Here is a 22533-nt window from a genome sequence, read left to right as displayed (position 1 = left end):
TACATCAAAAGAATTGTATTTTTATGCTTATTATATATATATATTAAATAAAAAAAACAAGTTTTTTAAACTGAAAGTAAGGAGCGACATTAAAACTTAAAACGAACAGAAATTATTCCGTATATGAAAGGGGCTGTCCCCTCCTCAACGCATCGCTCTTTACGCTAAAGTTTTTTATTGTTTAAAAAAATAGAGCTGTGAGAAAGTCAAACTTTAGCGCAAAGAGCAAGGCGTTGAGGAGGGGACAGCCCCTTTCATATACGGAATAATTTCTGTTCGTTTTAAGTTTTAATGTCGCTCCTTACTTTCAGTTGAAAAAACTTTTTTTTATTTAATTTTGAAGGTTTTTGAGTAAATGCAGGTTTTGATCTTGGCTCACAGTACATGAATAATTAAAACAAAATTTTCATATTAATTTACTTCTATTTGGTTAAACGGCTTTCTTGAAACTTGTTTCATTTTATTTACGAACGTTTTTATTAGTAATAAATATACGTAACTTACGAATTAACTTACGTAACGAACTTCTATATTCATATATTTTTAATACGTATATTAGGAGGTTCGCCCCCCAGTCAAGACCTTGCTCTTTCAGTAAAAGTTCGATTTTTTTTCCAATTCTTTAAAAATAACCGCTTAATCACGAAGGCCGTTAATTAGAATAAATAGCTCTTATTAAAGTACTAAAAAATCTTTGGCTTAAAGAGTGAGGCATTGACTAGGGGGTGAGCCCAATCATCTATTTAATACTTTCTGTTCGTTTACGGTTTTGATGTTGCTGCTGTTGCAGTTGAAAAACTTGTTCTTTTATATTTAATTTCTGATCTTTTTTTAAATAATGCTGGGAAGTCCGGCGTCCCCTTCATAGCAATGTCTCTTCCCCCAAGAAAACTTCCTTCATGGAAAGATCCTCCTACATAACCCCTGACCCCAGGCACGTACGCAGGAATTTGTTTCGGAGGGGGGGGGGTCAAATCCTTCAAACCCATAATTCTGTGAGAAAAATCAGAAAATTATGGGAAAATGAAAAAAATCGTGAGATTTCGGGGGGCCAGGACCCGGAGGCCCCCCTCCCTGCGTACGTCCCTTCCCGACCCCCCCCCCCTTACTACCAGGAAAAATTCTCCCCTGAAAACGTCTGTACTGTATACTTCCCAATAACCAATACTATATGATAACATTGGGTAAAGTTCATAACTTTCAGCCCTCCTCCCGGGAACTTCGGGGGATTAAGTCATCCTAAAAGACATACTTATAATATTTTCGAACATGCTGAACAAAATGGCTATCTCAAAATTTTGATCAGGTGACTTTGGGAAAACAATGAGCGTGGGCGGGGGCCTAGTTGCCCTCCATTTTTTTTGGTTACTTAAAAAGAGCACTAGAAATTTTAATTTCCATTCCAATGAGCCCTCCCACGATATCCTTGGACCACTGGGTCGATACGATCACCCCTGGGAAAAAAAAAATAAAAATAAACATGCACCCGTGATCTTTCTTCGGGCAAAAAATGCAAAATTCCACATTTTTGTAGATAGGAGCTTGAAACCTCTACAGTAGGGTTCTCTGATGCGCGGAATATGATGGTGTGATTTTCATTAAGGTTCTATAACTTTTAGGGGGTATTTTCCCCTTTTTTCGAAAATCAGCCAAATTTTCTCAGGCGCGTAACTTTTGATGGGTAGGACTAAACTTGACGAAACTTATATATTTGAAATCAGCATTAAAATCCTATTCTTTTGATGTATCTATTTGTATCAAAATACCGTTTTCTAGAGTTTCGGTTACCATTGAGCCGGGTCCCAATACTATATGTTAACATTGGGTAAAGTTCATAACTTTCAGCCCTCCTCCTGGGGGCTTCGAGGGATTAAGTCTTCCTAAAAGACATAGTTATAATATTTTCGACCATGCTGAACAAAATGGCTATCTCAAAATGTTGATCGGATGACTTTGGGAAAAAAATGAGCGTGGGAGGGGGCCTAATTGCCCTCCATTTTTTGGTCAATTAAAAAGGGCACTAGAACTTTTTATTTCCGTTCTAATGAGCCCTCTCATCATATTCTAGGACCACTGGTTAAATACGATTACCACTGGAAAAAAACAACAAAAAAAAAACGAATACCCACGCATTCGTGATCTTTCGCCTGACAAAAAATGCAAAATTCCATATTTTTGTAGATAGGAGATTAAAACCTCTAAAATAGGGTTCTCTGATATGCTGAACATGATGGTATGATTTTCATTTAAGTTCTATATTTTTTAGGGGGTCTTTCCCCCTTTTTCGAAAATCAGCCAAATTTTCTCAGGCGCGTAACTTGTAATAGGTAAGATTAAACTTGATGAAACTTGTATATTTGAAATCAGAATTAAAATTTGATACTTTTGATTTATCTATGGTATCAAAATTCCGTTTTTTAGAGTTTCGGTTACCATTGAGCCGAGTCGCTCCTTACTTACAGTTCGTTACTACGAACTGTTTGATATATATATATATATATATATATATATATATATATATATATATATATATATATATATATATATATATATATATATATATATATATATATATATATATATATATATATATATATTTTCATTAAGTTTAATCTTACCCATCAAAAGTTACGAGCCTGAGAAAATTTGCCTGATTTTCGAAAAAAGGGGGAAACACCCTCTAAAAGTCTAAGAATCTTATTGAAAACCATACCATCAGATTAAGCGTATCAGATAACCCTACTGTAGAGGTTTCAAGCTCCTATCTGCAAAAATTTGGAAGTTTGTATTTTTTGCCAGAAGAAAGATCACAGATGCGTGTTTATTTGTTTTTTTGTTTGTTTTTTTTTTTTTTTCGAGGGATGATCGTATCAACACAGTAGTCCTAGAATGTCACGAGAGGGCTCATTCGACGGCAAATAGGCCCCATCTCATGCTCATTTTTTCTCGAAGTCACCAGATCAAAATTTTGAAGATACTCATTTTGTTCAGCATAGCCACAAAATCTAACAACTATGTCTTTGAGGACGACTTAATCCCTTAACAAAGTTATGAACTTTGCTCATTGTTTACATATATTATTGGTTATTGGGAAGTATGCATACATTTTAAGGGGGACTTTTTATGGTGGGGGGGGGCTTCAGAGGGAGGGTATTACGTAGGACAATTTTTCCGCAGAGAAAGAGAATTTCCATGAAGGGGGCGCTGGATTTCCCTGCATTGTTGAAAAAAAAACAATCAGGAATTAAATTTAAAAAAAACAAGTTTCGTTCAACTAAAAGTAAGAAGCAACATTAACACTTAAAACGAATAGAAAATATTACGTATATAAGGGGGGTCGCCTCTCCGCAACAACTCGCTCATTCGCTAAAGCTTTTTTTCATGGGCAGCGCGCTATCGCTGCCTAAGAAAAGAAATATGAGGGCACAATGTGTTTTTTTTTTTCTCCACACCCGGGCACTTTGTATCAAAGAAATTGTCGCAAAAACTTCGAAAAGGGCTCATTAGATTGAAAACTGGAATGGCTGGTGCCCTTTTTGATGGTCGATAGAGATTGGAGGGCAACTAGCCCCCCCACGCCCATCATTCCCCCAAATACGCCCAATCAAAATTTTGAGATAGCCATTTTGTTCAGCGTAGTTGATTTCCCCATAGAAAATATTTTTTTGAGGAGGACACTCCCCCACAACCCACGGGGCAAGGGTTTTAAGTTATGCCCTGGGGGCATATAAGGTTTTTATAGAAGGCGTTGTCGTAGAAACTTCAAAACAGGCTCATTCGATTGGAAATTCAAAGCGCTAGTACCCTTTTTAATAGTCGAAAGTGATTGGAGGGCAACTAGCGCCCCCTCCCCCACGCCCATCATTCCCCCAAACACATCCAATCAAAATTTTTAGATAGCCATTTCGTTTAGCATAGTTATATGTTTTTGAGGAGGAGACTCCCCCACAACCCTCAGGGCAAGGGTTTTAAGTTATGCCCTGGGGGCATATAAGGTTTTTATTGAGATATTTGTTAAGGTTTTTATTGAAATCTTTGTTTTATTAAAAGTTTGTGGAAATTGGAGTGGCTAGGGCCCTTTTTAATAGTCGAAAGTGATTGGAAGGCCACTAGCCCCCCCCCACGCCCAACATTCCCCCAAATACGCCCAATCAAAATTTTGAGATAGCCATTTTGTTCAGCGTAGTTGATTTCTTGATAGAAAATATCTTTTTGAGGAGGACACTCCCCCACAACCCACGGGGCAAGGGATTTAAGTTATGCCTGAGGGCATATAAGGTTTTTATAGAAGGCGTTTTCGTAGAAACTTCAAAACAGGCTCATTCGATTGAAAAATCAAAGCGCTAGTACCCTTTTTAATAGTCGAAAGTGATTGGAGGGCAACTAGCCCCCTTCTCAACGCCCATTATTTCCCCAAACACATCCAATCAGAATTGTGGGATAACCATTTTGTTCAACGTAGTTGATTTACAGATAGAAAATGTGTTTTTGAGGAGGACACTCTCCCACAACCCTCAGGGCTAGGGTTTTAAGTTATGCCGTGGGGGCATATAAGGTTTTTACCGAAGGCGTTGTCGTAGAAACTTCAAAACAGGCTCATTCGATTGGAAATTCAAAGGGCTAGTACCTTTTTTAATAATCAAAAGTGATTTGAGTGCAACTAGCCCCCCCTCCCTTCTCACGCCCTTCATTCCCCCAAACACATCCAATCAAAATTTTGAGATAGACATTTGGTTCAGCGTAGTTGATTTCCAGATAGAAAATATGTTTTTGATGAGGACACTCCCCCACATCCCTCAGGGCAAGGGTTTTAAGTTATGCCCTGGGGGTATATAAGGTTTTTAAAGAAGGCGTTGTCGTAGAAACTTCAATAAAAGCTCATTCGACTGGAAATTCAAACGACTAGTGCCCTTTTTAATAGTCGAAAGTGATTGGAGGGCAATTAGCCAACCCATCAGTCCCCCAAAAACATCCAATAAAAATTTTTAGATAGCCATTTTGTTCAGGATAGTTGATTTCCAGATAAAAAAAAATATTTGCAGGGGGGAAACTCACCCTCCATCCTCAGGACAAGGGTTATAAATTATTCCCTGGGGACATATAATGTTTTTTATTGAAATCTTCGTCGTAGAAACTTGAAGAAAGGCTCATCCGATTTAACAATCGATGGGCTAGTACTCTTTTTAATATTCAAAAGTGATTTGAGGGTAACTAACCCCCTTCTCACGCCCACTTTTTCCCAAAACACATCCAATCAAAATTTTCAGATAACCATTTTATTCAAAGTAGTTAAAAGTTTTTGAAATTAGGTCTTTAAGGATGACAACCCCTGCCCCACAGCCCTCAGGGCAGGGGTTGTAAATTATGCCCTGGGGGAATATAAAGTTTTTATTGAAAGCGTTGTCGTAGAAACTTCAAAAGGGCTCATTCAATTGGAAACTAAAAGGGCTAGTGCCTTTTTTAATAGTTGAAAGTGATTGGATAGCGACTAACACCCCTCTCATGCCCACCATTTTCCCAAACACATCCAATCAATATTTTGAGATATCGATTTTGTTCAACGCAGTCGAAAGTTTTGGAAATTAGGTCTTTTAGGATAATAACCCCATTAGAGCCCTCAGTACAAGGGTTGTAAGTTATACCCTGGGGGCATATAAGGTTTACATTGAAATCTTTGTTAAGGTTTTTATTGAAATCTTTGTTTTATTGAAAGTTTGTGGAAATTGGAGTGGCTAGTGCCCTTTTTAATAGTCGAAAGTGATTTGAGGGCAATAAGCCCCCCCCCCCCCCAACGCCCATCATTGCCCCAAATACGCCCAATCAAAATTTTGATATAGCCATTTTGTTCAGCGCAGTTGATTTCCAAATAAAAAATATCTTTTTGAGGAGGACACTCCCCCACAACCGACAGGGCACGGGTTTTTAGTTATGCCCTGAGGGCAGATATCGTTGTCGTAGAAACTTCAAAACAGGCTCATTCGATTGGAAATTCAAAGCGCTAGTACCCTTTTTAATAGTCGAAAGTGATTGGAGGGCAACTAGCCCCCTCCCCACGCCCAATATTCCCCAAAACACATCCAATCAAAATTTTGAGATAGCCATTTTCTTCAGCGTAATTGATTTCCACATAGAAAATTTATTTTTGAGGAGGACACTCTCCCACAACCCTCAGGGCAAGGGTTTTAAGTTATGCCTTGGGGGCATATAAGGTTTTTACCGAAGGCGTTGTCGTAGAAACTTCAAAACAGGCTCATTCGATTGGAAATTCAAAGGGCTAGTACCTTTTTTAATAATCCAAAGTGATTTGAGTGCAACTAGCCCCCCCCCCCTCACGCCCCTCATTCCCCCAAACACATCCAATCACAATTTTGAGACAGCCATATTGTCCAGCGTAGTTGATTTCCACATAGAAAATATATTTTTGAGGAGGAAACTCTCCCATATCCCTCAGGACAAGGGTTTTAAGTTATGCCCAGGGGGTATATAAGGCTTTTAAAGAGGGCGTTGTCGTAGAAACTTCAATAAAAGCTCATTCGACTGGAAATTCAAAGGACTAGTGCCCTTTTTAATAGTCGAAAGTGATTGGAGGGCAACTAGCCTCCCCCATACCCATCATTCCCCTAAACACATCCGATAAAAATTTTGAGAAAGCCATTTTTTTCAGGGTAGTTGATTTCCAGATAGAAAACATTTTTTTTAGGAGGACACTCACCCACAACCCTCAGGGCAAGGATTATAAGTTATGCCCCGGGGGCATATAAGGTTTTTATTGAAATCTTTGTCATAGAATCTTGAAAAAGGGCTCATTCGATTTGAAATTCAAAGGACTAGTACCATTTTTAATTGTCAAAAGTGATTTGAGGGCAACTAACCCCCCTCTCTCGCCCAGCTTTTCCCAAAACACATCCAATCAAAATTTTCAGATAGCCATTTTATTCAACGTAGTTAGAAGTTTTTGAAATTAGGTCTTTAAGGATGACAACACCTGCCCCACAGCCCTCAGGGCAGGGGTTGTAATTTTTGCCCTGGGGGCATATAAAGTTTTTATTGAAAGCGTTGACGTAGAAACTTCAAAAGGGCTCATTCAATTGGAAACTGAAAGGGCTAGTGCCTTTTTTAATAATTGAAAGTGATTGGATAGCGATCAATCTCATGCCCACCATTTTTCCAAACACATCCAATCAAAATTTTGAGATATCCATTTTGTTCAACGTAGTCGAAAGTTCTGGAAATTAGGTCTTTTAGGATGATAACCCCCTCAGAGTCCCAGTACAAGGGTTGTAAGTTATGCCCTGGGGGCATATAAGGTTTATATAGAAAGTTGTTGCATATGATATACAGAATAGATTTTAGTCTTCCTCAAATCCAATTTTTATATGTTTAAAAACTAAATGTTGACTTAAGATTAAATCAAAATGCACTGTGATAATGCTAATTGATAATAAAACATCTCAGCAGTATCCCAAGAACGACTGAGGGTATTATGTTCAAACGTTCGGGGCTACTTCTGCTCTTAAAATTTAACCAAATCCAAATAGCGTAAGTGTATCCAAGCTATCAAAGAAGGTAAACAGATTTTTTTGCGAATGGTATTAATTTTTCCATTACAGGTCAACTAGAGGAGTTATGAATCTAAATTAAACAGTACTATTTGTGTCTAGATTTTTAAAATGTTGTATGCTGTTAAAAATTGCTGAAACTTTTTCTCCGGCATACAAATAGCAGGACAAACTGTAAATTGTTAAAAAACGAAAAGATTTATAAAATTATTTTCTTTTTCCCTGAAAAGACTATGTCAAAATAAAACGAACAAAAATTAATTAAAACACTCATTTCACAAAAAAATTTTTTCGAAGAGAAGCAAAGGACTCCATTAAACCAAAAATGAGCAAAAATTAAATCAAATAACCCACCAAGCGTGAAACTACCACAAATCAGCATTGAGAAATAAATGACACCCAAAACGAACAGAAATTACAATAAGTAACCGAGTCAAACTCAAAACGAGCAGAAATTAACATAAGTTGGGTGCAAAACCCCTATGCCTTCCCCAGGCCGGAACATAATTTGCACTTTAATGAAAAATACATAAATGTTTTTACTTTTATAACTTTAATAAATAAAATAATACTAACATTATGATCAATAACTATCAGTATATGTATATTAAACTGACAATGCACATTCATTTGTATCTTTCAGTAGTCATATGTTCTGGCCATGGAAGGTATGAGCCCACCATGTTAATTTCTGCTCGTTTTGAGTTTGACCGTTACTTATTGTAATTTCTTTCGTTTTGGGTTTCGTTTATTTATCGATGCTGATTTGCGGTAGTTTCACGTTAGATTATTTGATTTGATTTTTGCTCATTTTTGGTTTAATGGAGTTCTTTTCTTTTCTTTGAAAAACTTGTTTTGGAAAAAGTTTTTTTTAATCAATTTCTATTCGTTTTATATTACATATCTTTCAGGGAAAAGAAATAACGTTTAAATCTTTCGTTTTTTAAGACTTTAGTTTGGCCTGCTATTTGTATGCAGGAGAAAATTTTTAAGCAATTTTTAACAACATACACCCTTTTAAAAATCTGGACACAAATAGTAGTGTTTAATTTAGTTTCATACCTCCTTGACCTGAAATAGAAAACTTGATACAAATCGCAAAAAAATCTGTTTACCTTCTTTGATAGCTTGGATACACTCACGCTATTTTGATTTGGTTAAATTTTAAGAGCAGAAGTAGCCCCGAAATTTTGAACATAATACCTTTAGTCGTCGTTCTTGGGATACTGCTGAAATGCCTTATTGGGAATTGGCATTAAGACAGTGTAATTTTATTTAATCTTTCGGAAACATTTAGTTTTTAAACATAATGGGCAAATGGGTGGGTGGGCGTGGGAGGGGGATTAGTTTCCCTCCAATCACTTTCAACTATTAAAAAGGGCACTAGCCCTTTCTATTTCAACCTAATGAGCCCTTTTCGAAGTTTCTACGACAACTCCTTCGATACGAAGTGCCCTGGTCTAAAAAAACAACAACAAAAAAACATTGTACCTATATCGCTCTTTACTATAAAAATGTCAAGCCTTCCAATCACTTTCGACAATTAAAAAGGGCACTAGCCCTTCCAATTTCCAATCGAATGATCCCTTTTTGAATTTCTACGTCAAAACTTTCTATAAACACCTTATATGCCCCCAGGGCATAAATTACAACCCTTGCCCTGAGGGCTGTGAGGGGGTTGTCATCCTCAAAGACATAATTTCCAGAACTTTCAACTAAAAAAAATCGCTATCTCAAAATTTTGATTGAATGTGTTCCGGGAAATGGTGGGCGTGAGAGGGGGCGTTAGTTGCTCCCCAATCACTTTCAACTATTAAAAAAGGCACTAGCCCTTCCGATTTCTAGTCGAACGAGCCCTTTTGAAGTTTCTACGACAATACTTTCTATACAAACCTTATATGCTCCCAGGGCATAGCTTACAGCCCTTGCCCTGAGGGCTAGGGGGGAGGGGTTGTCATCCTCAAAGACCTAATTTCCAGAACTTTCAACTACGCTGAACAAAATTGCTATCTCAAAATTTTGATTGGATGTGTTTGGGGAAATGGTGGGTGTGTGAGGTTGGTTAGATGCCCTCCAATCACTTCCGACTATTAAAAAGGGCACTAGCCCTTTCAGTTTCCAATCGAATGAGCCCTTTTTGAAGTTTCTACGACAACGCTTTCTATAAAAACCTTATATGCCCCAATGGCATAGCTTACAACCATTGCCATGACGGATGTGAGGGGGTAGTCAACATCAAAGACCTAATTTCCAGAACTTTCAACTACGTTGAACAAAATGGCTATCTTAAAATTTTGATTGGGTGTGTTTTATTTCCAACTAAATGAGCCCTTTTTGAAGTTTCTACGACAGCGCTTTCTATAACGCTATAAAAACGCTATAAAAACCTTATATGCCCCAATGGCATAGCTTACAACCATTGCCATGACGGATGTGAGGGGGTAGTCAACATCAAAGACCTAATTTCCAGAACTTTCAACTACGTTGAACAAAATGGCTATCTTAAAATTTTGATTGGGTGTGTTTTATTTCCAACTAAATGAGCCCTTTTTGAAGTTTCTACGACATCGCTTTCTATAAAAACCTGATATGCCTCCAGGGCAAAACTTACAACCCTTGCCCTAAGGGCTGTGGGGGGAGTGTCATTCTCAAATACATAATTCCCGGACCTTTCAACTACGTTGAACAAAATGGATATCTCCAAATTTTGATTGGATGTGTTTGGGGAAAAGCTGGGCGTGAGGGGTGGGGTTACTTGCTGTCCCATCACTTTCGATTACTAAAAAGGGCACTAGCCCTTTCAATTTCAAATCGAATGAACCCTTTTTGAAGTTTCTACGACAACACTTTCTATAAAAAAAAACTTACATGCCCCCAGGGCATAACTCATAACCCTTGCCCTGAGGGCTGTGGGGGAAGTGTCATCCTCAAAAACATAGTTTCTGGACTTTTTAACTACTTCAAACAAAATGATTATCTCAAAACTTGGATCTTTTTGGTGAAATGGTGGGTGTGAGAGGGGTGTTAGTTATCCCCCAATCACTTTCGACTATTAAAAAGGGCACAAGCCCTTCTAATTTTCAGTCGAATGAGCCCTATTTGAAGTTTCTACAACATCGCTATCTATAAAACCTTATATGCCCCCAGGGTACAACTTATATGCCCCTTATATACCCCTCAGGGCACAAGGCTCTGAGGAGGTTATCATCCTCAAAGACCAGATTTCTAAGACTTTTAACTACGTTGAACAAAATGGCTATCTCAAAATTTTGATTGGGTGTGTTTGGGGAAAAGGTCGGCGTGAGAGGGGGGTTAGTTGCCCTCCACTCCAATCACTTTCGACTATTAAAAAGGGCACTAGCCCTTTTGAATTTCCAATCGAATGAGCCCTTTGTCAAGTTTCTACGACAAACCTTTCAATAAAAACCTTATATGCCCCCAGAGCATAACTTACAACCCTTACCCTGAGGGCTGTGGGGATTTTGTCATCCTCAAAATATAATTTCCGGACCTTTCAACTACTTTGAACAAAATGGCTATCTCAAAATTTCGATTGGTTGTGTCTGGATAAATGGTGGGCGTGGAAGGGGTGTTAGCTGCCTTCCTATCACTTTCGACTATTTAAAAGGGCATTAGCCATTTCAATTTCCAATCAAATGAGCCCTTCTTGAAGTTTCTACGACAACGCTTTCTATAAAAATCTTATATGTCCCCAGGGCATAACTTACAACCCTTGCCCTCAGGGCTGTGGGGTAGTTTCCTCCTCAAAAACATAATTTCTATCTGAAAATCAACTACGCTGAACAAAATGGCTATCTAAAAATTTTGATTGGATGTGTTTGGGAAAATGGTGGGCGTGGAAGGGGTGCTAGTTGCCTTCCAATTACTTTCGACTATTAAAAAGGGCACTCGCCATCGCAATTTCCAATCGAATGAGCCCTTATCGAAGTTTCTACGACAACTCCTTCAATACGAAGTGCCGTGGTATGGAAAAAAAATACATTGTGCCAACATCGTTCTTTACTTGGCAGCGCGATTGCTCTGCCTATGATTGAGATAGGGAATGATTTTACTGTATATTATTTATATACAGTGATGAATAATAGAAAAGGCATGAAGTTCCTAAATTTTCTTTAGGATTAATTTGATTTTGTGCATAAAATAATTTCTTTTAATTGTGTATTAAATTTTTGCCTCCAAATAATCCAGCACAAATAGGTTTAATCCAGGGCTCATTCCATATTTTATTAGCACAAGGAATCTCCTTCCTCAAAGGCTATACTTCGATTCATGACATTTATAGCTGGTCACTGTGGTAGGCACAGTAATATGTCCTGGTCAAGATGCTAAGGAACTGGAAGCCACGGCTACCAACCCGAACGTAAAAGATACAAACAATAGTTTTGTCCGAGCATACAGTTCAATACGTCAAAACTTGACCAAGTGTTACTATGAACATAAATGTCTAATGGTATTTAGAACTTGGTCACAGTCTTAGTCAAAGAGCATGGATAAATTACAAGAATGAAGCCTAGCACCAGTGTCAAAAATCGCTGACCCCATCTAATGTTTTATGTTTCTTGATATTTTGTTCATTGTAATAATAAGACAGGATTAGAATGATTGGTAAAATCAGTGTAGTAATAAGTATCTGATGTCAGTATCTAAAAAAAAGCACAATTACACATTTTGAAAAAAATGCCAAGAAACGCGAGATGGTAGTGGTGGGATTTTTCGACACTAATGCCAGTTTCCCCACTTATTGGTTACCCATACTCTTTGGCTCCGCGGCAAAATCATCACTGCTGTTGAAACATATGCCATGAATTGAGACAGTTAAAAAATAAAGTCATCACCTATAATGGCAGAGATTAATTTTTGGGGTATGAACTACGGTTATGAACTGTTCTTAGATGCGCCATAGTCCTTTGGAGGTATAGGGTGATCGCAGGTGAGAGTTAGATGGTACTGGTGCATTAAACGGACACTTTTATATACTAATGAGAGACGAAACCTGCCAGACTTTTTTTTTCAAGAGACCGCTATTCAGAAATGGAATGTAAAGAGTAGTTTTCATTTGACTTATTGACTTATGTCTCCTGCCGGACGCTGCTCGGCGTAGAGAGTGACGTCTGCCTCCTCCATCCACTTCGGTCCATGGCAAGCGTTTGCACATCGCTCAACCTGATATTTGTCATCGCCAGGAACTTGGACAGGCTGTCAGACCATCGTTTCTTCGGTCGGCCGCGAGGTCGCTTCCAACCGGCTTTGACAGGGTCGAAGTCATGGATCGTTTTCGCAGGTATGTGCGGAGGCATTCGAAGTAGGTGTCCGAACCATCGTAGTGTTCGCTCGGCTGCTTGGGTCGAAAACCGAGACTGCTTGGTGAGTTGCAGCAGCTTCTCATTGCTGACAAAGTTGAACCATCGTAGACCTTTGATCCTCCTCAGGCTCTTCGACTGAAAGACATCAATTGTCTTGAGGGTTGCGGCTGAAACTTGCCACGTCTCAGCTCCATAGAGCATCACAGAGCCGACGAGGGCGTTGAAAATCCGCAGCTTTGTTGTGCGACTGATGTTTGGTTTTCGCCAGAGGTAATGGTTCAGTCTGCCCATGGCAGAAGACGCTTTGGATATTCTCGCTTGTAGTTCAGAAAGAAGCGAGCCATCTGAAGAAATTATGGAGTCCAGGTAGGTGAACCTTTGGACAACTTCGATTCTAGTGGGGCTATCCAGGCTAACTGAAAGATTGGCAGCAGGAGAGGAGGGGTCTATAGCCATAATTTTCGTTTTAGTCCAGTTTATCTGCAGTCCTACTTTTGCAGCCTCTTCTCGTAGGATTCGAAGCGCTTCCAGCAACTGCTCCATGGAGTCCGCCAGAATGGCCAAATCATCGGCAAAATACGCATCTGTAATGACACGATCTCCAAACTTGAGTCCAAAGCTGAGACGTGAAGTAGTCCTAGTCATAACATAGTCTATGATGACATTGAAGAGCTCTGGGGCAACTGCACATCCTTGGCGCACTCCTGTCGTGATTTGGAAGAACGGGCTGCGGCGGCCGTTCACTTGAACACAGCTCTCCGTCCCATGGTGTAGAGCCTTGAAGAGTCTGCAGTATTTCTTAGGGAGGTCTGTCGATTCTAGAATCCGCCAAAGAGCTTCTCGGTCCACTGAGTCGAACGCAGCACGGAAGTCGACGAAGGTAAAAAAAGCTTTTTGTCGGAACTCCGTGGCTTTTTCTATGATTTGTCGGATCGTAAAAATCTGCTCGATGGTTGAACGGTCCGACATGAAACCAGCTTGCTCCGGTCGCCGGATTTTACGAATGATATTTCGACATCGATCTAGCAGGACCATTGAGAAAAGTTTTCCTGGGACAGACAGTAGGGTTATTCCAAGGTAGTTCAAGCAGTCGCTTCTAGAACCTTTCCTCTTCCATAAAGGGATAATGACACCCTTCAGCCAATCTTCGGGAATTATCTCGGTTTGCCAGATTGTAGAGAACAGGGTGTGGAGAAACAGGAGCATAACAGGACCTGCATATTTAAGCAGCTCTGCACTCAGGCCACAGATGCCGGCAGCTTTATTGTTCTTGAGCCTTTTTACTGCATTTCCAATTTCTGAGGGGCTGGAAGGCTCGCCTGGAGGAGCATCTGTTTCGGATCTAGGACTGCCATGTTGGCTGGGACTATCAGTAGGAGGCATAGACGGGCTAGTGTTGTTCAGGAGTGAGCAGAAGTGGTCCTTCCACCGCTCGAGACAAGAACCCTCATCAGAGAGAAGTGTCCCATCCCTGGATAGGATGGGTCCCAATGCTGGGGTTTTATTTTATGTGAGATCGCGGAGGTGCTTGAACAGGCTACCCATGTCTTTCTTTTTTGCTGTTAGTTCGATTTCATCGGCTTTCCTTGCAACAAACTGAGTTCGGTTTCGGTGAATAAGTCTGTTCCGCACTCCATTGAGCCTTCGATAGGTGGCCATGTCCCCAAGAAGTCTTGCCCTCCACCTTTGCTCGATGACCTGCAGTGTTTCGTCAGTTAGCCACGATTTCTTCGGGAAACTCCGCTTGCCAAGCACCAGCTGTGCTGCTTCGCTGGTCTGTGATTTAAAATACTTCCAGGCGTCTTCGCTGTTGTTGAGTGTGCCCAGGAGCTCAAATCGATTTGATATCTCAACACTATACTTCTGGCGAGTATATGGCTCCTTTAGTTTCCCAATATCCGCTGCTACTGGTTTTCTTTCCGATCGCTGTGCATGGAGGCGAAGCTGGACATCAGCACATACAAGCCTGTGATCTGCATTTCCGAGCTCTGCTGATCTGTAAGTTCTGCAGTTCTTCAGCGATGATCTCCAGCGTTTAGAAATAATGACGTAGTCAATCATCTTCTTTGTGTGACCGTCGTTACTATACCACGTGTACTGGTGGATAGTCTTACGTTGAAAGTAGGTGTTTGCGATCACAAGTTCATGGGATCGGCACAGTTCGAGTAGGAGAAGGCCGTTGTCGTTCAGTGGGGCGGGGGATACAGGTCCAATTGTGCCACGCCAAATACCGATATCATCTCTCACTGTAGCATTGAAGTCACTAAGAAGAACAGGGACATCATGGGGGGAAACTGTTGACAGACATCTCGACAGAGCAGAGTAGAACTCTTCCTTGGTTACGTCGTCGAAATCGTTGGTCGGGGCATAGCATACAAAAATTGTCATCTTGCCATGCTTGTGCCCAAAGCGGGTCTTCACTATTCTGTCCGATACAGCTTCGTGCAAGAGTAAGGCCTTTCGTGCAAGGCCGTTTAGCGCGAGGCCAACACCATTTCTTCTCATGCTCCCTCCAGACCAGACTAACGAGTGATTATCGCCTATTTGCTCTTCTCCACTTCCAGTAAGACAGGTTTCTGTGAGACCTGCAATCGCCACTTTATTCTTACGAAGTTCTTGAGAAAGTAGGTTCTTTGATGCAGGTGCATTCAGGGTCAAAACATTCCAGGTAGCTATTCGAAGCCCCCTTTGATCTAGAAGGTTCAGTCTGTCAGTCTTTCTGACGTCGTCAGCATGTCCATTGACGCGCGTAGGTCGAGATCTTAAAAGGAGGTCCGGATCCGAGGCTATGTAGTCACTTTGCGTAGCACTTGATTTTCAGGTGGAGGGTCGCTAGCCCAACCGACCCTAGGCCTCGAATCTGATTAGAGCTAGGTTTAACCTAGATGCTGAGATTCCCGGGATGGACTCCACCCACCACATGAGGGTGCAGCCACCCTAATCAGAGTGTTTAGTTAGGGGATTACCCCATATCCAGAGGCACGGGGTCACCAGACAAGGTCTGCATCAGTCCGAACGAACTCCATTCGCCTCCATTTAAACTGTTGGTTTTTGGGGTTTAGAGGGGGGGGAGGTACCTAGGTTAAATTAGGTTACGTATTTAATATATGCTATGCTTTACTCCCCGCCCCCCTAATGTGCAAATATATAGCCCAAATTTGTTTATAAACTATTATAATTATATTCATCCTATTTTATTTTATTTAATTAGCATTAACTTGACTTTACAGAAGTGACTGTTTAATGCACGAGTACCGAGTTAGATTCTAGTACCCAAACAGTACATTAGGTGAGTTTTACGACGTCGTGAAATATATCAGATTCATATTTTATTTACCTTCAGATTTTCTGTTATATCAAAAATTTTCTAATTTTATTTTTGTTAAATCATTTTTTTATATGTTTTATATTAAAAAAAAAAATATATTTTTTAATTGTATTAAATCAGATTTTAAATTATATTTTATAATTTAATTATATTTAATTACCTTCAGATTTTCTTCCCCATCCAGTGATATAGCACTTAGTACCTTCTCTTTCAACAACTTCACCTCTTGCTGGAATACAAGCAACATCAATATTAGGCCTACGTCTGGCTCGCTTGGCTAACCTCACAAGAGCAATGTCATTTGCTAGAGTTAAGTTATTGAAGAGTGGGTTGACAATGATGTGTGAAACGTCAAATTCTTCGTGTCGAAGTGGTTCTGAAGTAGTGCTTACGTCATATTCACCAAGACGAACTTTGAGAACATCAGTTATGTTTGTTGTCCCAGATAGGCTAGAACTTAAACAAAAGGAGACTATTAGTTTTTATAAGGTATCTAAAATTGTATTCTTAACGGAAAATTTCAGTATGAATATTCAGAAGTTCATTATAGTAAATTATATTGTTAAGCGAAAACTTCAGCATGAATGTTCAGAAGCTCATTACATTGAATATGCTTGCTGTCCAAGGTAGGCTAGAACTTAAACAAAATGAGACTATTAGTTTTTTTGTTAAGGTATCTAAAATTGTGTTCTTCATCGAAAATTTCAGCATGGATGTTCAGAAACAGAAGTTCATTACAAGATCCTCATTTCTAAGTTAGTCAAGTTAGAACGCAAGGTTACTCTTAACTCAAATCTTTAAAGCCATATTTGTTACGTTTTTCCCCTTTTTAAGAACTCAAGATATTACCAATTACCATATGCTTTTTAAGGGTCAGTCACGATCTACGATCCGCACGAGTATGTTCTTTCTGATAGCCTTCAAAACAAAGCAACATCAGGAAAATCCATTTCGCAATTAAACAACAAAACGGGGTTTTACTTTTTCTCGCAACAGAATAACAGCGTAGTGATAAATAGAATCAATTACTTACTTACTGAGTTATATTATTTCTTTTTTTAATTTACTATATATAAAGTGGGGAGGGCATGGATCTAGCCCTCGATAAAGGGTAGAGAGTATCAGTTGATTTTTACGGAGAACGGTTTAAAACACTGGGTATCAAAGGATTTTTTCAGGTTAACAATCTAAAACCGTTGGCTATTAAATTATTTTTCCTGGGGAATGCACATTTAGATTGCAGACATAATCGAAAACTGAAGAAATTCATTAAAGCAAAATCTTCAAATGTTCGTAATCAAAATTCAACGGTTGATCGATCATGGCAATTTCCAAAAATCGTTCTAGCTTAAAATATGTTAGGGATAAAACATCAAATCTAGGCACTATAATTAATGCCCGATTGCTATGAATAATGGGTGCGTTATTAAAATACACACATCTAATTTTCAATGGCTATGGTTCTGGCACAACCTACCCAGGAAGTTTTTGGCTGGGGGGGGGACACGAAATAGGCAAATCGTATGACAGACGCAGAAGATTATGAGCTAAGTCAATGGAATCTTGGGAAGTTTCAAAAACATCATGTGCAATTCCAAACGATGCATATTCAGATTATTTGTAAAAATGAACTAAAATAAATAAAAAATAACAAAATAAAAATAACTAATTGAACATATTTAATAATAATTAAGCCCTTTAAATAATAAATTAAAAAGGTATAAAACAATAAAATTATTGGTTAATTAATACACTGAAAATGATTTTGTTAATAAAAGAAAATTTGTTAAAATCTGGCCTGGAAATTTTGTGGGAGACAAGAGGGGGGGGGGGTACTAATCAAGATTTTGTCCCGGGTGCAAGAGAGGCTCATAAACCCTGATCACTGTATTAAATCTGTAATAGCTGTTTTGTGTTGGTTTCAGTTACTATTATATTATACTATATTACACTATTACTATATTACTATTATAAGTAAAAAGGAGGCCACGGGAGGGGAGGGAGCAGAGGATCCAAAAGCTTCTGCATTTAGCAGGTTAATTATGGAAGTGATGTCATTTTTCACCAGTGGCGTAATTTCGTCAAAATCCCGGGGGAGGGGGGCAAAGTAGGAGCAAATTTCCCCAAATCAAGTGAAATTGATAGTGAAGACTGAAATATATAGCACCATCAAGGCAAAGATATACCAAAGAAAACTGACAAGTTTCTGTTGATGCTTGAATTATGCAGGCTTATCTCAGTTTTGACAACATTTCTGAAGAAAATAAATTTCAGCTAGGGGCAGTCTGAAGTCCGAGTGGGAGGGTAAGATAGGTTCTGGGTGCAGTTGCCCTCCTCCTGCCCAGTAGCAAATTACGCCCCTGCTTTTCACTGGTCCCTATACTCTAACGAGCCCGCACCAGTTGCATAAACCCTGGCAAATGCACAAACTATGTAGCAGATGTTTTGTGTTGGTTTCAATTATTATTATGCAAGTACACAGGAGGGGAGGGGCAGAGGACCCAAAGGTTTATTTCCGACTATTTTAATACATACCCCTTATTCTCTTGTGGTTTCAATATGTTGCTCGTTACAATGAATGGCCAAATTAGCCCCTCCCCCGAAAAGAATTCATATGTAGGCCAGGGGCGTAATTTCGTCAAAATCCTGGGAGGGCAATTTTCCCAAGTCAAGTGAAAATGACCAAGTGAAAAACAAAAAATGAGCCATATAGTACCATAAAAACAAAGGTATTCTAAAGAAACTGATCTGTTTCTGTGGATGCTTGAATTATGTATGCCTATCTTAGTTTTGACAAGATTTTAAGACACTATATTTCAGCTGGGGGGCAAACTGGGGTCTGGAGGGGGAGGCAGTTGCTCCCTGGCCTATAGCAAACTACGCCTCTTGTGTAGGCTTGGTTTCTGGAAGACTAGACTATTCTCTGAATGAAGCCTCAAATGATTGATTTTATGGCTGTTTAGTAGACTTAATAATTTGGACATTAATTAGTAAAAGAATATGAAATATCTGAAAGAAAATGGTGAAAAATAGTTAAATATTATTCATTGTTTTTGAGCATGCGGAACTACTGTATTTAAATATGGTAACTGTCTTACAATGAACATAGTAATGGCATTATGGCGTTGAGTATTAACTGTAAAATTGCATATTTGAGGTTTTAGCGTTCAAAGCAAAATTTATAAGAATAAATTTCTTAGTAAAACTGGTTTGACGGGTTTAAGACTCCCATTTTTTTTTCTTGGGGTAGATGACCTAAAGCGCGTATTCTTTGGTAATTAAAAACAAATGTTTGAACGATTTTTTATTTCTTGAGTTTAGGGAGCTCAGCTGTAGGAGCAATATTATTGTCAGCTTTTCTATTCGATTTCTAGAGGTAAATGAAGAGAATCGTTCGATTTTATTAAGAATTTACAAAACATCATTACATTAAATTTGTTCCGGGACAATTTCCATTTCCTATGTTTTGAAGAGCTTAAACCCGAGGGGTGCTGACTTTCAACCACCTATTGTACATCCTAGAATGCCATGTTTGCCCCAGAGTTACAACACGCTTGGCACAGTCCAAATAACACTTGGCAAACTCCCCAAACGCTTGGCACAGATCAGCCACAATTGGTATATGCCATGTGGTGTACATGATTTCTGAAAGAGAGCGATCCCTTGCTCAAAACACGCATAATTGCACATGGAGTTTCTTTTATTTTCCTTTTCTGAGCATTAGTAAACCAAATAGATAATTTTATCTATTCTCATACCGATATTGTCAAAAAAAAAAAAAAAAAAAAAAAAAAAAAAAAAAAAAAAAAAAAACAGGAGAGATAAAAAGGATCAGCAATGAAAGCAAATTTTTGAAATCATCTTCATAGCAAAAATTTTACAAATTATCATGCTCACTAATTTATTAGTATGATCCATCAGTTGACCAGACAGCGCCTTAATTGCTAATATGCGCATGACTTTCAGCTTTACATACAATAGAGACTTTCTGCAAATTCCAATTTGTAATTAAAATTGACATTGACCTTCAAGAAGAAACGGAAAGTGATGAAATTATTTGGAATTTTTACGTAAAAGACGGAGAACAAAAACAATAAAGAGATAAAATTCAATAATTAATTCAATAAACAATTTCCACAAATTCTGTAAACAAAAACAAAAACTCAATTTAGAAATGTTACGAAAGACAAAGAAATCTTAGTCTTAAGGAGCACAGGAAAGGCAATGGGAGACCACGGAATCAAATGGGGAGGAAAAAGTCTCCTGGACTTAGATTATGCTGATGATTTAAGTATCCTAGATGAAACTGTCAGCAAAATGAGTGAACTTTTAGAGTTCTTAGAGTTCTTCAGGGTGCTAGAATACGTTTGAAAATTAATGTTAAGAAGACTAAGTCACTAAGGCTAGGTTTAAGTGAAGATGAAAAGGTGACGTTGGGTAACGAAAAGATTGATCAGGTGGACAGCTTCACTTATCTTGGTAGTATTATTAGTAAATATGGTGGGAGCAGTGAAGATGTTAAAAGTAGAATAGCCAAGGCTCTGGGTGTTTTTTCACAGTTAAAAAAAGTTTGGAAGAATACGAAGATAAGTCTGCAAACCAAGATTAGAATATTGGGAGCCACAGTGATGACAGTGGACAAGTATGGCTCTGAAGCGTGGGCGCTCCGAAAAGCGGATAAGGATTTGCTAGATATTTTCTAGGGAAATTGCTTACGGATTGCTCTGGGTACTCGGCTGACTGACCGTATTTCAAACAATACGCTTAACGAAAAATGTGGTTCAATACCGCTCTCTAGGGCTATAATGAAAGAAGGGTTGAGCTGACTAGGGCACGTTGTACGGATGAAGGATGATAGATTGCCGAAGGTTGTCCTCTTCGGCCAACCGTCTAGGGCTAAACGGAAAGCAGGTCGTCCTCGTCTGGGGTGGGAGGACGCCAAAAAGAAAGATTTAAAGGAAATGGGAACTTCCTGGGAGGGTGTAAAAAGGGAGGCTTTGAATAGATTGGGACGGAGGAGGAGGATATTTTCCAATATTTGTAGAATGGTAAAGGTTGAGCACATCGGTAAATTTGAAGAAAGCCTTATCAAACGCTGAAGACTACTTTCAAAAGAATATACATACATAGCTTATCTCGATCCAAAAGTTATTAATTACTTTACCCCCATTCACCCTGAGGGATAAATATACAGTGATGTTATTCATCTTCGTTATAATCTATACCAGCAAATCCTTATATAAGGCTCAATATGCATACTTTTGAACTATTTTTCGAGGAGGGGGAGGGGCTGAAAAAATATCGTTTAAAGTTTTAGATTATATAAAATCGATGAACTATCTTAGAATTTGAGTTTGAGTTATCTTGGAATTTAAGCAAAATGGCGAAAAATGTGTAGATCATCATCTGTTTAAGATTTATCAAAAGCCTTGGTAATTACTGCAGCGTTCACGTCAGTATCAGCTGACAATTTATAAACAAACAAGGGGCTCACTCCAACATTTATATCATACTTTAGTGTCGTTTTTCGAGAAAGAGGCCAAAAAGCCTTCGGGGTTTTAGGCCATAAAAAAAACCGATTAATTCTACTAGAATTTGCATTCCCCGACATTTTGACTCTTGTCGCGGAAACACTGATGTTTTGTGGTACAAAATGGCCGAAAACGCCACGTTGCTTTGGGGAGATCTCTTTTGTAACTTAAAACGGGCACTAGATATGGCGATTTCCCTTCAAATGAGCCCTCTAAAAACATTCTACCACGACTGGTTCTATACAATTATCCCTAGGGTGGGAGAAGGAGACACATCAGCGCTTCTCCATGCAAATAAAAGTTATTTTCCAAGATTAATTCTTGGAAAATAATTGTTCAAGATTAATTCTCCTGCATAGGGTTTTTGACCATGGAAATTACAGAGGTAAGCTTTTAATTTTGACTCGACACCATTTTTGAGGGGTCCCATGGGATACCCACTTCCTACATTCCATGCGTCTCTGCGGCACATATGGCCCACCTTTTACCATATGTGGTACTCCCTCATGCACAAGATTTTTTAACTGGAAAACTCTTCCTGACCCGTTTTATGAAAAGTAAACAATAACTTACTAGTCATCAACACAATGAGCAGCAGTAATAATCCAGCTCTCGTCAACAAGTGTGGCACCGCAGACATACAAATCTTGTGGTTTTTCCAAAATGGCAGCCTGGAAATGGCATAAGAATGAGTTAATTTTAAACCTAGAGCTCTTAAGTTACATGAACTGGGCTGGGGGAGGGTAGCAGTCCCTCCCTAAAGATTTTGCCCCCAAAATTTGAAAAATATT

At 38.9% G+C, this 22533-nt stretch overlaps 1 protein-coding gene across 1 annotated transcript in view; it reads right to left on the bottom strand.

Moving 5' to 3' along the window:
- The window catches only part of LOC148954336 (chymotrypsinogen A-like), a 186158-nt gene that overhangs the window by 33812 nt on the left and 129813 nt on the right, over positions 1 to 22533 (bottom strand). Inside the window, exons 4-5 of the mRNA XM_089086266.1 lie at positions 22316 to 22413; positions 16372 to 16667 (exon numbers count right to left, since the gene is read on the bottom strand). Coding sequence (XP_088942392.1) covers positions 16372 to 16667; positions 22316 to 22413 — 394 coding nt within the window. The remainder of the gene's footprint in view (positions 1 to 16371; positions 16668 to 22315; positions 22414 to 22533) is intronic.

Source organism: Artemia sp. Qi Xiang Cuo, chromosome 3 (assembly GCF_049724085.1).
Source record: "Artemia sp. Qi Xiang Cuo chromosome 3, ASM4972408v1, whole genome shotgun sequence".
Taxonomy (NCBI): Eukaryota; Metazoa; Arthropoda; class Branchiopoda; order Anostraca; family Artemiidae; genus Artemia; species Artemia sp. Qi Xiang Cuo.
This window is presented reverse-complemented; position numbering and strand designations above follow the sequence as displayed.